At 30.5% G+C, this 15,601-nt stretch overlaps 1 protein-coding gene across 1 annotated transcript in view; it reads right to left on the reverse strand.

Annotated features, from left to right (window-relative positions):
* Nucleotides 1–1,776: 1,776 nt before the first annotated feature.
* The window catches only part of LOC107436845 (5'-3' exoribonuclease 2 Rat1), an 89,145-nt gene continuing 75,320 nt past the window's right edge, over nucleotides 1,777–15,601 (reverse strand). Inside the window, 3 exon segments of the mRNA XM_043047471.2 lie at nucleotides 1,777–2,127; nucleotides 2,874–3,033; nucleotides 4,622–4,694. Of these exon segments, the coding sequence (XP_042903405.1) occupies nucleotides 2,077–2,127; nucleotides 2,874–3,033; nucleotides 4,622–4,694 (284 nt within the window). The 3' untranslated portion in view covers nucleotides 1,777–2,076.

A 15,601-nucleotide genomic window follows, 5' to 3' on the forward strand; every position in this document is an offset into this window, starting at 1 on the left:
AAAAAGGCTTATATTGAATTTGAAATTAAGTCCTCAACTGTGTATGTCTAATTTCTCTTATTTGTAGTGGTTGTGAAATTGTGTGTGTATTCTTTTTCACCGAGCCTTTTCTTTTTTTAAAAAAAAGAGGTAAGAAAGTATAGACAGGTATACAACAAGAAGTATCTGAAGCAAAACTGCAAAATTCAAATTTTCAAGTCAGTAGCCAATGGCCAGTGAGTCTAATAACTTAGTAGCCACTTTTTCCTCTAACCTATTGGATCGGTAACCAATACCCATAGGTCCTATACATAAAATAACCATGGGTTTTAGCTTTCGCTTGGTTTAAACCTTTTCACTAATTCGATTAAAAATACATAATGCAGTATTTTTTAAAATATCAATTGCCAATTTAGAGCCGTGATGGCATAGGGAATGATAGGTTCGCCTCCCAATGGAACCGGGTTTGAATCCCAGCCATGGCTGGCCGATACGAATTCCGCCCCCCCAGCTCGCACTGACGTAAAATATTCTCAGTGGTAGAAGGATCATGGGTTAGAACCCCCTTGTCATCAGGCTCACCGTGGGAGGTTTTCCTCTCCAAGTAACGCAAATCTGCGTAAGTTCCATCAAAAAGTCCTCCATGAAAGCAAATTTCTCCCAATACTTGATCCTCGAGTTTCTTTGTCTTTTGAATTGGATTCAAAATTAAAAGGCTACAGAATTGAGCATTGGTAGCCGTAAACTCTAAATTAGGCCAGATGTTCAACGACGGTTATAAAATTGCCAATTTAAAATCTGGGTACGGAGTACCTAGCCCAGGGGCTATCTGCATCTTCATCGAAATTTAATAGGAATATGGAAAGACGGGGTTAAAATAATGTGGTTACTAATTTTTAAGGAATAAAAACATAGATTTTGTAAAATAATTTATTGTCCATTCTGACTCAATACCTTTTGCCATCTTTCAGGTTGTAGCATGATACCACGCAGATAAAAGTTTTGTTCCAGAAACTGAGTCAGATGAGTTTTGATCTAATTTAAAGTAAAGGTTTTACCATCAAATTTTTGTTTGTAGAGACTGAAACATTGTGGTAGATAACCAATTTGTCGTTGTTGTAGACAACTCATTTTTTTTCTTTGACGCTTGAGAAGCAAATCACAGACATCTACTCTAATCTCTTTCAGTGAGAACACGAGGAACCCATCTCAAATAATTATGAACGGTAGAATTCGATAAATTTATTTTCTCAGCAATCTTATTTATCGAAATTTTGCAAACCAGATTCGGTATACGAGTACTGCCAATGAATATTCTACACGCACATCGGATAATTTTCTTCTCGATTGAAAGCATTTTTACTTTTGTGCTTCTTACATTCCATAATTGTAAAGGCATCAGCCAAAATTTTGTGTTAGAATCAATCGAACTTTTTCACAATCATTAGTTAGAGTACCTTTTCCTCTACGTAACGCAACTGCTGGTTAGGGTTAGTTCGATCAAAAAGTTCTCCACGAAAGCACATTTTCCCCAATACTTGCTCCAGAAGTTCCCTTGTTTTCTGGAATGGGTGCAAAATTATAAGGATACGGAATTGAACATTAGTAGCCGTAAACCCAGAATTGAGTCGGCTGTTCAACGATGAATACATATAACCTAATGTCATTTCTAGCTCTGCAAATACCACTGTCACAAAACAGTAAGAGGCCATTACACAGGTCTTAATTTGCATACTTATAATGCTAACATTAATTTCTCTTTCATTGTGGTTTAGTGTAAAATTAAATAAGCACAAATTGAACAAATTTTTTTATTACAACATATTTTAAAAACCTGGTACAGTTTCTCACACTGATGGTCAGTTAAATATGCAAAATAATACATGTGTAGATAATGAATCTTTTCACATTGATACAAGATAAGCCTCACAAGAAATCTATACAAATTATTATATTTCATAGCTAAAATATTTGTAACAGAGAAAAAAACAACAATTCACTTTATGGAATACATATCATACAAAATTGTGGAGAACATGATCAATGTGGTCCATATAAGATGTGTGCTAAAAAATGAGAGGCCTACAAGTATGTGTTTCAATATCGTCCATCGGATGAATAGGAACTTCTTCCTGAGGGAGGATAGCTCTGAAAAAAATATATACATTCATTATCGATAGAGAGTGGTGTTCTTTGATGACTACCCTTAATATGTAAACAGAGAATCCTTAGAAATGAAAATAGTTAGATGAAGAACAATAACTTATAAATTTAGTTACAAATAAACAATAATCACTAAAAGTTGTTTTAGCTTTATGCTATGTTTTATTTACCCATTTTGAATAAACTTTGCATATCTTCATATGATTGATAGTGCTTTCGTTCAGGAAAATCTAATGTATCAATAATTGGTATTGCTTTATTCATTGCAAAATTATATTTTTATTATTTACTTATTATAAAATATATTTATTTATTATAAAATTATATTAATATTATTAATAAAAATTTTTTTTCAACGCTTATAAAAAATTACGAAATATAACATAACACAAAGATGAAATAAGCTAACCGTGATTATTGGTGCTTATTTGTAATTAAATATATTCTTCATAAAAATTCATCTATAACCAATCATGACACAATTTCTTTTCACAAAAAAATATTTTACAATTTTGTAACTATGTACTATACTTCATTGACCAAAACGTTTCATTGAATTAATTTCAATTTTAGAGAACTAATCATGTTTACAAATTGACACAAATAGAAAAATTACAATACTTACATAATAGAAATTCCTAGTTAGAGTTAATAACAGACATTAACAAGATAAATTCAATTAAAAAAATAATAAATTAGTTATGTTTTAAATAATTAGATTATAAAATTACCCTTCTGTCTCGATCTCTTCTGTCATCATGCCTATGTGAAGGTGGATAAGGCCTTGGAGGAATAGAAGGTTGCATTGGACCCCAATGACCTGCACCACTTCCTCCTTGTGGTGGTGGTGGTGCTGAACCCCAATAAGGACCACTACTGGGTCTATTATGTCTATAAGTAAAACGATAGAATTGTCTAACCATACAAGAATAATAAACACAATAACATAGTCAGAACAGATATTTTATATAAAAAAGAGTTAAACAAAGTATACTCTCAAAGTTGAAGGGACGCTAAAAAAAATTTCGAGATAACCAGTTTTTGAGATAAATTCAGAACTAAATATGTTCCGAAAAGTAGAAATTTATTTTTAATTTTTTAAAATTTTTTTTTTATTTTTTATTTCCAATGAGCTGCACAATCGGTCTTGCCGATGAGCAGACCTAGTGCGTTCTCCAGAGGTGGTATCCACTCTTTCAGGACCACCACAATGGGTGAGATACCGTTGGTCATGTTAATTTGGACGTCTAGTTTCTGCCACACTAGATGGCAGCACCGAGACTCTATTTGGATGCTAAAGTGCACTAGGAATTTAATTTTGCCGGAAATGCCAAGAGCCAATAAGGCACTCCAGGGATCTTTTACATGCCGCATAATCATACGACATGGCCGCTGAGGATTTTCTGCATCCCGAAAATCCGGTGTCTGGGCCGGGGATCGAACCCGCAGACTTGGGCTCAGAAGGCCAACGACAAACCAACTGCGCCACCCAGCCACAAAGTAGAAAAATAAATTCTAAAATATTACTCTAAAAAGTAGCGTTATGAAACATAAGAATAACTACAAATAAAAATGTATGTAATAATAGTTGACTATAAGTCTAAATACAAGAATGAAAATTTTATATTTAAAAGTAAGACAAAAATAATTATGCATTGAATAGAAAAGAATTGGTTTACAATAAACTTACATTGTGATTTTTCCGAAAAATTGCTTTTCTATTTCGTAATAAAAATTCGAAATAACAAAGTTTTGAGAAGAAACCCTTCGACATAGGAATTCAAACTAACATTAGGTGGATATATAATGTCAAGGGAGAAAATATTTCTTTGAATAAAAAAGTTCCAGATATCGAGAGTATAACTGTATATTACTATTGTAACTAAACATTTTCTACATAACAAGATTTTTTACATAAGCTAAAAATATAATCTCCTTTAATTTTTCCTTAGTTAATTCAATTTGTTATTATTAAACATTTGTTTCAAAAAGTTTTAGTAAAATCTTAATGCTATTAAATATTAGCAGTTTTAACATAAAGAAATTTTTATCGAATTGAAGTGTTTGACGTATCTCCAAATATGAGTCTTTTTTTCTTATGGGGTCATCAATCACTAGTTAATGTGACGCCTGTAGACACATTGAAGAATCTCATAACGTCATAGCATAGGATTGTCGTGCTTTCGGCAAACATCAGTAACACTCCTGGCATCTTCAAGCGCATTTAAGAATCATTTTTATGTCGTTGTAGTATGAGTAATGACGACAGCGACTTCGGACAATTCTAGTAAAAATTAAATAATTCATTTTGTAGTTAGCAAGTTTGTAGTTTTGTCTTTGTTGAAGTTATTGAAACGTGATTTGTGACCATGTCTATGCGTAAGTTTTAATCTTTGGCAGCCGAAATTTGAAACATCCTGTGTACCGAAGTGTATACGTAAACAAAATAAATTAGAAAAATTAGGAAAGAAATACTTACCCGTAAGATGAGTGACTTGAACTATGACCACGATTTGAATCATATCGTCCTGGTCCACGTCCTTGATAAGAATCTGAGTATTGGAAAAAAATAAAAAACATTTGTAACAAAAGAACTGTATATTTTCAAATAACAATGTCAAAAATACAATTTAATGTTACAAAAATATAAAATTTTAAATAGTTGTTAAAAGCGTAATTTTCACTTATGTTCCTCTCAGTCGTATTTTAAAATAATTGCGACAAAATATAAAAAACAATTTGGAAATCGTGGTAGTTTTACTTGAAATGTATCATGTAAAAGAAAAAATATAAATAAAATTAAAAAAAAATTCATTTCACAGATTCTGCGCTTACTTTTTAAAAAAAAAAAATATTTCAATCCAAAACATCCACATATACCTCTATAAATTTGTCTGCAATTTAAACCAAAGTATGTTCCCATTTTTTACTTGTTTTTATTAGAAAATAACTGTAAAGCTTTTTAATTTCACATTTGATAAAGTACTTATTAAAGTTTCTAGATATTGATTTTAAAAAGTTACTTAAGTGAGTTTTATATTTTCTGGAATTCAAAATTGGACAGTAAAAAAATTTGTATTCCTTATAATTCTCGTATTCTTTTAACACAGATGGGCATTTTTTATACATTTTATTTCTGATGCTCTAATAACGAGCAGGAATATATTTTGGTATTTTTTAATTATAAAAAACAGTCTAATAGTTACTAAAAAAATCTGTTATATTATCGGAATTATATTTGTACTGAAATATATAATCCAAAAAAGGTAGTTTGACATTTATTTCCCATTCATATTCAAACATTTCAATAATTGATTTTGTAAATTAAAGAAATTTAAATGATGAATAATTATTTCTCTTAGACCTAAATAACTGCAAATTTGAAAAATTATTGTTTGGAAAAAGTATGAAAAAATATGTTTAATAATAATTTTACGTCAAAAGGTTAATCAAGCGATGCAATTAATAGAGGAATTTTTTAAATAGTTTCCTAATTCAAATGTAATTAATCGATACGTTTCCAAAACATACAACATATCAGTAAAATTTTTCTTTTTTTTTAATTTTTGTCAAATTACAGATTTTTGCTTCCAGAAAAAGTTTTCCCATAATACTCCTAAAAGGAAAGAGTTAGCCTAAAACTAGACGTTAATAAAGCTTTTGGAGGAGCTAATTATGATTAACTAAAGTTTATTCATTTGGAATTCATAAAGCGTTTTTAAATTGATTTGGATTATTTTGTAAAAGAGATAGTCGAACTGAATCATAGGTAAAATTAATAATTTTAAATTGGTAATGAGGTCTACCAAGAATTTAATTCAATTCCACTCTTTTAAATGTTTGAATAAATTATTCTTTGAAAGCGTAGTAAGAATTATTATATCTCCATTATTCTCTACTAAAACTAATCAAGAAATAGATCATACAATTGATAAATATTAAGAATATTTTTAATTAATCAACATGAAGAAAGATACAAGACGTTCCGCAAAAATTGCCTTTAATGTATACAATTAGAATTCATATCACAAATGGAGATGTAAAAGTATGGGCATAGGGAGCAGTAGCAATTTAATATTTAAGTCTGGAAAAATAAAACCAACAATCAAAATCTGATTAATTATAGTTAAGAACAAAACATTAAAACCAATATGATTGCAGTAGGAAACACAGTAGAGTTGAAAAGAGTATCCAAAACACTTTAAATTTCAACCTGAAATCAACGAAACAGGTTTTGATGTACAAACAGTACACATGCCTTCCTTATATCGTGATTTGTAAGATTTCGATAGTATTTTTGGTTTTAATTCGCTTCAACATTAATTTAAGACTTAAAATCTGTGTACTTTTTGCCCTTGTTTTTGAGGAAGATATTAAAAATATACATTAAGGGTGGTTCTTACGGATCATCTTGTATACTAATAAAAAAATAATAATTTTTTGAGATTTTATATTAATGAAATAGAGATAATTTAAAAATACGACCTACATAAATTGCCTACATGATAGTTAAAATTTTCAATGTAAAAAATACAAATGAATGGTTGCAACTTAAGAAACGTGATGATTTAGTGTATAACTAAGCAATTAAAATAAACGTGTATATATATATANGAGATATGTACAGACTTCATTAGTAAGATATTAGAAAAAAAAAGTGTCCAGATGGATTGGCGGAACGTTTGAAATATAGATATAGAAGTTATCATTTTCTAATATGTTGTAAACAGCAGGCGGGAACTGAGGTCGCGATGACACAAATAGATCAATGAGGGTTTTTTTGAAAGTTCTTGAATGACTAAAGAACAGATTGTCGATGCTGATAAAAAAAACAACCCTTATGCATGACCTATCTCTTTGAATATGCAAAAAAACAATTATGATGTTATCTCATTCAATCTATCATATCTTAAAGCTCAATTTAGAAATCACATAACCGTTGGCGAAAGTATTAAAGTGCTTGTTATTAAAAAACAATAAGTTATGGTCCATTAATCAACAAAAACAAATTAAATCAGCAGTTAGGTCAATAATAATATTGTATTTACACATTTTATTGAAGTACATTTTAATAAAAAACTTCCAAACAGTTTGAAAAATGAAGCATAAGTTTATATATTAATATTTTTCATTACATTTGTGTACATAATTAAATATGCAATTGTGTCTCTTTTTAATTACTTGTTTGTGTTCTGACCAATTTACGAAAAAAACTTATATAATAATGATATTAAAAACAATAAGTGGATGATATCAAACAAAAAAGGTCGCTTTATCTTTCTTTTTCAAACACTGGGAACCATTTTCAAATAAAAAAAAAATAACAATCATAACAGGGATAAAGTATTTCTTAAGCAGAAATATTATTGCTCTAAAAAGTATTAAGCCTGACCACCGAAATAGACTTCTCAATTGTTTTTAGAAGATCTAAAGTGAAGAAGATGAGATTTTTGGCGGATAAAATACCATCCCCTCCAATAAGAAGCATCTCAAAATAAAATAACGCCCGTTTGGCATAAAAACAGAATAGAAAGAAGAAAAAAAATTCAGCCAAAGAGCAGACGGAATAGACGAATGGACAGAAAGGAAAGAAGCAAGAAGAGCTAACTTGATATTCAACGCGGGCTTGGCAGGAAAGCCCGCATCTTCGAGTGCTGTGTAAACAACTCAGGCGGCCGCACAGCGTCCGGTACAAGGCAGCCCCATAAACACCGGGGCGGAGAGGGAAGCAAGGGCTTCGATCGACATAGTGCCGTTGTATTACTATCGGGAGGTTTTTAATCTTCTTCTGGGCGGAAAAAAAAGGATGGAAAAAAAAATAATTCTTTCCGCTCCCTCTATCCAATTTTTTGTTATTTGAAGACAGAGTGGTTTTGTGTTTATGGCTAGGTATTGGGAGAGTCTCTGGCCCACCGACTCGAGGTTTTAAAATCAATTTTGATGACATCAAACAATGAAATTAATATTAAAGATGTCATCTGTCATTCAATAGGGAGGATTTATCTTTTTAAAAAAATTTAAATTGCATATAAAAAAATAACGCAAGAGATGAGATTGAGTAGTGTTATTTTTACACGTTTGGCGCTGTTTAAAGGATTTTTTAATCATCCACCTCTCAGAATAGCATTAATAAACAAAACAAGTTCAAGCCTTCTTCTGATTCATAAGCAGCTTCTTCAATGGTTATTTCCATATTTCGAGATTATGCAATTCTTGCACAGTTCAAATTTCCTTAGCCCACTCAGAACAAGCATGAAAGTTGGAAAGGAACAAAAAGTTTCAAGATACCTAACAATTCAAGCTATTTACATACCCATAGCTTCCAACATGTATAGGAAAAAAATCCAGTAGATTTTACAAATAGTTAAAATAGAAAAACTGCAATTTTTACCAGTTATGATTGACATTAAATAAATATACTTTAAATGTTATGTAATATGTTCACTCATAATTTTGAACAGTAATAGGAAGTTAATTCATCAATGATAGTTAAAATATTTTTTAATTAATTTAAGAAGGGTGTTCTAATCATTTTAGAGCAAAAAAAAAGTTTTAAACTGATTTCTATTAATAAGGCCTGCTGCCTTACGTATTAGTAATACTTATTTAAATATTCAAACAAGTAAAAACCTGCTCAAAAATTCTATTTCAATATAGATTTTTTTAAATAAGGAAATAAACTCGATATAAGGGAATTTTTTAAACTGTAAAAAAAATCAGGAGCATAACAACATTTAAAGCGCATAAAAATATTTCCGTACAGAACATTTCATAAACGTATAATAATATCTTCGAATCATTTTTTGTAAACATTTGTGTTTCCAAATCATTTCACAACTGTTAACTTATGAGGTCGCTATACCATGGCAGAAATTTTTCATGGCCAATTCTGTTTTCTTTCTTGATATTTTAAAATTTAAAGAAAAGTGAATTCAGGTAAACATAAAGTAAATCATGAAGTTTCAAATGCTGAAAAATTGTTTTCAAAATAACAAAACGCAAATAAACTACGGCTGGATTACACAGAGTGGGAAGGAATCCTGTCATAATTTATTTCGGTTAAGATATTTTGAAATTTTTTTTAGAATTTGAAACTTTATATTCTAGGTTTATCTGAGCTCATTTTTTCCGCACTTCAAAATTTTAAATCACTTATGTACACTATTAAAAAGTCCCGTTTTATTTCTTTTTTACTGACTTTCTCTATATATTTAAAGCTGTTATGCTGACAAAACAATTTTTCTTTGTTTTTCATCCTAATTATAAACGGATTAAAACCGTTAGTTCAAATTCTAATTTATGCCACGCAGTTTTGCTAAGCATACGATAACTCTATTCTATTTAAAACCATTTTACAATTATTTTCTATACTTGCTCTTATTTTTCACCAATTATTACACCAATTATTTTTCACTAATTAATATGGTTTTACAGACAGAGCTTTTTCTTCCCAATGAGGTAACCCAGATTCGAATCTCAGCATCGACTAGTCGTACAATGCAGCACTTGGCTCGCACCAACCACAATGCTGATAATAGTTATTTTACTGAATGTTTTATTAAAACAGAGTTTGTTTGTGAAAATAACTGTATTTATTGCTTAAAAAACAGGCGTTTATAACTTTTTATTAAAATAACAGAGTTTGCTTGAGAAAACAACAGTATTTACTGCTTAAAAAACAGGCTCATAGAATTTTTTTTAATTAAAATAAGAGTTTGCTTGAGAAAACAACAGTATTTACTGCTTAAAAAACAGGCGCATAGAATTTTTTTTAATTAAAATAAGAGTTTGCTTGAGAAAACAACATTATTTACTAAGTAAAAAACAAGCGTATAGAATTTTTTTTAATTAAAATAACAGGGTTTGCTCGAGAAAACAACAGTATTTACTGCTTAAAAAACAGGAGCTTAGAATTTTTTTTATAAAAATAATAGTTTGCTTGAGAAAACAACAATATTAATTGCTTAAAAAAACAGGCGTATAGAATTTTTTTTATTGCAATAACAGAGTTTGTGAAAACAGTATTTTTCAGTGAAATAAATTGTTTTATACTCGCATATCAGCTGGTATTTTTTTTCAGTAAATTTAACAGAATTTTTTTTTTACAGTGAAGGTAAAAGAAAATGTGTCATGAAAATTTTTTCTCCGGTATAGTGTCCTCTTAACACGCAACTTGGTTTACTATTTACAAAATTCCTTACAATTATTAATTTCAAATTTTTTTTTGAATTATTATTAGTGCTATTACAATACATGATTTATTACATTATTATTATTACATTACTTGATTAATTGCTTACAACATTATTATTATTAAAAAAAACTATGATTTAACCTGTGCTTAGTTATCACCAAAAGGCTTATAATTAATTTACTCAATTTAGTTATATGAAAAGCATAATAATGCTCTAGGAATGAGGGCTTCCAAAAAGACACGATCATTGGAGAAGACTTAAGTTAGAAACAGTTAAACCCCTCGAACACTTCTTCCCATTTCTTGGAATTCAGAATGCATACAACATCTCATTTCCTGTTGCATACAATAGAAAGCGCGAGTCTCGCAGAAATTTCCCAAAATCCGATGGTTACAAGGAGAGGATATTATTCCGGAACGATATCCCCGCCCTCCCTCCAAATTCTCTCCCGTTTTTCAAAATCGATATGAAACGACTGTTGCGCCGCACAGCGTTTGTTCCCGAGGAATCGGGAAGGCACACTATCGTTAAAAATAAAAATAAAATAACAACACTAATAACAACAGTAGACTTTTATATAAATAAAGAACCGGTTGAAATGGAAGAAGGAAAAAAGGAGATATGAATTCCTTTTTTATTCTTTTGTCACAGAGAGCGCGCTATTAACAAAAGCGAATGCATGGCAAAAATGGATTCGCCGCAAAAGCAATATCAGGAAAAAGGGGTTGTAAAGGGGTCTTTTTGGAACAAATAATCTTTTAAAAGCGGATTTCTTACTCCGCATCTATCTATGCCGTTTTTTTCTTCATTCGAACATATATTTCTTCACTTTTCGATAAAAATTGAGCCGTCGTTAGAATGAGGTGCATGGCTTGGCAAAGAAAAAAAAAATTGCGCTTTAAAAATTTAAGTACTTTTCTTTTGAGAGTTATGTATGGGGGGCGGTGAGTTATGGATTCGAGGATCTTTAATCTGAAGCCTACTTTTCGCAGAAGAGAGAGTTATTTTATATGGTTATTTATTTTTTTATTCGATAGAACTTATAACTCGTTCGCTCTCGTAGAATATCTCAACAATAAAGAAAGATCATCTTTTTCATTCCTCAGCGCCTATCCGAGTGAGGTTTTAATATGAAAATATGAATAAAAAAAAATTACTTTGAGTCGAGTAGCGAGTAAATTTAATCACAGCGAAAAATTCCAAAGGAATTTATTTTCAGCTGAAAGAAAAATGCTCCCGGAAAGATTTAATTCGATAGAGAATTAAATGGTGAGCTTGATTTCGCCCGCAAAAATTTTGATTACTTAAGAAGACTCGGCAAGCAAAAAAGATATGCGGATTAAGGTATTGTTTATTTTATAGATCGCGGAACTTTCAAAAAATAGTGTGCAAGATGAAGCAAAGAATAAAATAAAATTATTTAAAGTAATTACTCATTTTAGTGAGATTTAAGCCTTTACAAGTACTTATTTCGTTGGGAAGTTGAAAGTATCAGAACCACGTGCTGATATAAATAACTAAGCACATAAGAAAGATGTGCAAATATAACCTTAGGAACACATGTAGAAATTTCAAAAATATTTGACAAGGAAAAGTAATCATTAAACAGTTAAAAATGGATAATCAAATATTACGAAACTTTCTTCGTTTTTGACGAAATCGTTTCCTGGTATATGCTCCGAGCCAAAATTTTGTCAAAGTGACGAAATAACTATCGTCAATTCTTCGAGTAAACGAATCTCGTCAAAATTAAAGAAACATTTCTTCATTTTATTTAACATAAACTTGTAGATATATTTAAAAGTGATAAATATATTAAACGCCTAATAGTGATGAAGTGCCTAATATATTAAACGTGAGTACCATATACGTGACACAACACAAGGATAGATAAAACAGAGAAATAAATCACACCCATGCTCGAAACGGGATACGAACCCCGGATCTTCCAAGTATGAGACCAACTCTTTGAGCACCATACAAATCGGTCGGCATAATTCGTCGGTTTATTTTCGATTGTCTAGTCATTATTCTAGCTTCGTCATTTTTTAACAGTATCTCACAACGCACTGCAATAGGTTGAGGGAACATTTTCGTCAAATATTTGAGAGTTCCATTACAAATCATGTGACGAAATGATTCCAAATATTAACGAAATACTGCTCAAGGATTACTGAAGCGACAAGTGAGAGTTTAATCTCTGAGAGGGTAAAATGTAACTATTCAAAATTACATGGTTTTGCAAAAGAAAAAAAAGAAAAAAATCCGAATTTTCAATAAACAAAATCACACATAAAAGTTTAAGTATTTTCCTCATCAGAGTTATAGTGAGGATCTTTAATCATAAGCTTATTTTTCAAAGAAGAGAGAGTTATTTTTTATTCGATAGAATGTACAACTAGTTCGCTCTCGTGGAATATTTCAACCACGACAATGAAGTCGGAATCAAATTTTTTTTGGTAATAGTTGGTGTTGAAGTTGGAGAAATTTGCTCGATTATTACTCCGGTTAATAAGTCACGTCCTGTTGATAAAAATAAGAAGAAAAAAAAAGATTTCGACAAATAATTATTTAAACAAAAACTATTACTCAAATATTATAAAAATTATTTAAATCATTTTTAAGCCCATGTTTAATCGAACTAATGAAAAAGGACCCAAAAAATCATTGGAACTAATTAAAAATCGAGATTAATAAATTATTATTAGGTTATCTTTTAATTTATAAATCCAAAAAATAAGCTACATAATTGAGTAAAGTTATTACCTTAGAAATAGGCGAACGAATTTAATATTATATTAAATTCGTTATTAAATGTGATAGTTTCTTAATACACGTTTATATTCTGTGCAAGTGAGATATATTTATGCGTAATTCTTATCTTATAACGGTTTTCAAACAATTATAATAATTTGCTCCATTTTTCAATATTTTGTTATTCGAAAAAATCCATTTGGGGGCGGAAAACATTCTCTCAACCGCATTTTGAATCTTTGTACAAAATATGGTCTGTATCAAAATATACTTTTTGACAAATTGATAATTTTCAACATTTCTGGAAGATAGGTTGTCTCAAGAATAAAAAAAAGTTATGCTAAAAAAAATGTAAGTTGAACTTTCTCGAAAATAAATTTTTTTGCTCTAATTTTGTTTATTTTTTGTTAGAATAATTCTTTAGATTCAAAAAATAACATAAGGTCGAAAACTGAAAGTTCAATTGCTTATTTTATTAATAATGATGTTGTTCTAATATGCCTGTATGTTTATACAAAGTTTAATTGTTATTTGAATTTAAAAAGATCATTATTTCTCCCTTCTTCTAAAAAATATATATATTTTGTACAGTTGTAAAACGAACTTTAACAGCTTGAATAGGGCTCAATTTGTTCCACAATTTCTTCGGTTCACACATTAAAAGTGCATTTTAGTGACAAATATAATAAAATAAGCACAAAACTACACTAAATATCACAACTACACATTTTTGTTATTGTTAAAACACTGAAGTTCGCTTGTAAATGAAATTTTCTTCTCCTTTACATAATAACAAATAGGTTAAAATAGGTTTTTTTTTTATTTTTATTAACAAAACTACGATTTTAAGTGCTCATCACAACAAGTTCAAAAATTACCGCAAAAGGTTTTTGAGATTTCTTTTAACTTTTTTCAAAACCTCTTCGACAATTCACATTCAGTTGTACAGGGAAGTTTATAATTACACAAATTCAACGGCTCTTGTTTACGTTCTTAAAAGTATTTTATTAACCGCCGTTGAACAACCGACTCAGTTTTGAGTTTACGGCTACCAATGTTCAACTCCGTAGTTTTGTAATTTTGAACCCAATCTAGAAGACAATGTAACTTCAGGATCACGTACTGGGAGACATTTTGATGGAAATAACCGGCTTTGCGTTACATGGACAGGAAAACCACGAAAATCCTTAACTGTTAGTCTGACGGCAAGGGGACTTACTACGCCTCTTTAAAGTATAGTTACAAACAAATCGGCCTTAACTAACGAAAGAACGAAAAATAACAGTTTATTTATTTATTTATTAAAAAAAGTAGTCCTAATACGCGTATATTTTTGTTATTTAACAGCGACTATCACGTAAAACTTTTTCCTTGTCTCTCATCTTTCGACTTCAACCACTTGAATCTGGTTCAGTTTCTTACACAAACTCTTTCGTTCACGCACTAAAAGTGCATTTTTGGAGCAAATGTTATAGAAGAAAAAAAAAAAAAAAAAAACTCAAAAGCACTACAATAAATAACACAACTACACATTTATGTTATTATTTAAAAAACTGAAGCCCGCTTGTAAATAAAAATTTCGTCTCTTTTACAATTGTTAAAATGTTTGTTTTGCTACCAAAACTACGATTTTAAGTGTTCATCTCAACAAGTTCTAAAATGGACGCAAAAGGTTTCGAGATCTCTTAGAACTTTTTCAAAAGCTCTTCTGCCCGGCACCTTCACATTCAGAGACAGAACATTCAGTTGCGCAGGGAAGTTTATAATTACACAAATTCAACGGCTTGTTTACGTTCTTAAAAGTTTCGTTACAAACGAATCGACCTTTTGGGTTAGAGCACTCGGGTTAGCACTTCGGTGAGGCGTGATTGGATTGTGAATAATAATAATAATAAAAAAGAAATTCTTTTTCAAACGAAAATATATTTATAAAAAAAAGATTATTCAAAATGAGGAGGGGTAAAAATATATATAGAATAATAAACGCGTTGAATAACAGAATGAAAAACTCTTGAGATCCACGGTTGATTCAATGAAGATCAGAAAACGCGCGGAAGTTGAAGTGCTTCCAAGCTATGTGTCCCAACTGCAATGTCCCAAAACGCAAATAGGGTTAAACAAAACAAGACAAAGGATAGAAAAGAGCAGAATGACATGGGAGGGTGAGATTTATAAGTAGAGGAAAGCATCCATATGTAGATATAAAAAGAGAATGAAAAAAAAAATCGCTGAGCGACAAAAGCGTTCCAAATATATAAGAAAATTCTCTCTACGTAAATCAGACATGAGGCAGCAGCAAACAACAATGGCGTCCCGTTTCCATGGCAATATCCACTCGAGGACTCGCAGCTTGCAAACTCAAGTGTGGGGCCCCAAACGACTGAATCATACATGTGAATGGGGTAGGGACCGCTTCGAGGGCCCTCGACATTGCAGGGCCGCAAAGCCCAACTGTTCCCCCGACCTCAAAGGTCCATTCTAGCTTAAGCTCGGGATGCACACTGGGATAG

Source organism: Parasteatoda tepidariorum, chromosome 3, assembly GCF_043381705.1.
Source record: "Parasteatoda tepidariorum isolate YZ-2023 chromosome 3, CAS_Ptep_4.0, whole genome shotgun sequence".
In the NCBI taxonomy this organism is placed as follows: Eukaryota; Metazoa; Arthropoda; class Arachnida; order Araneae; family Theridiidae; genus Parasteatoda; species Parasteatoda tepidariorum.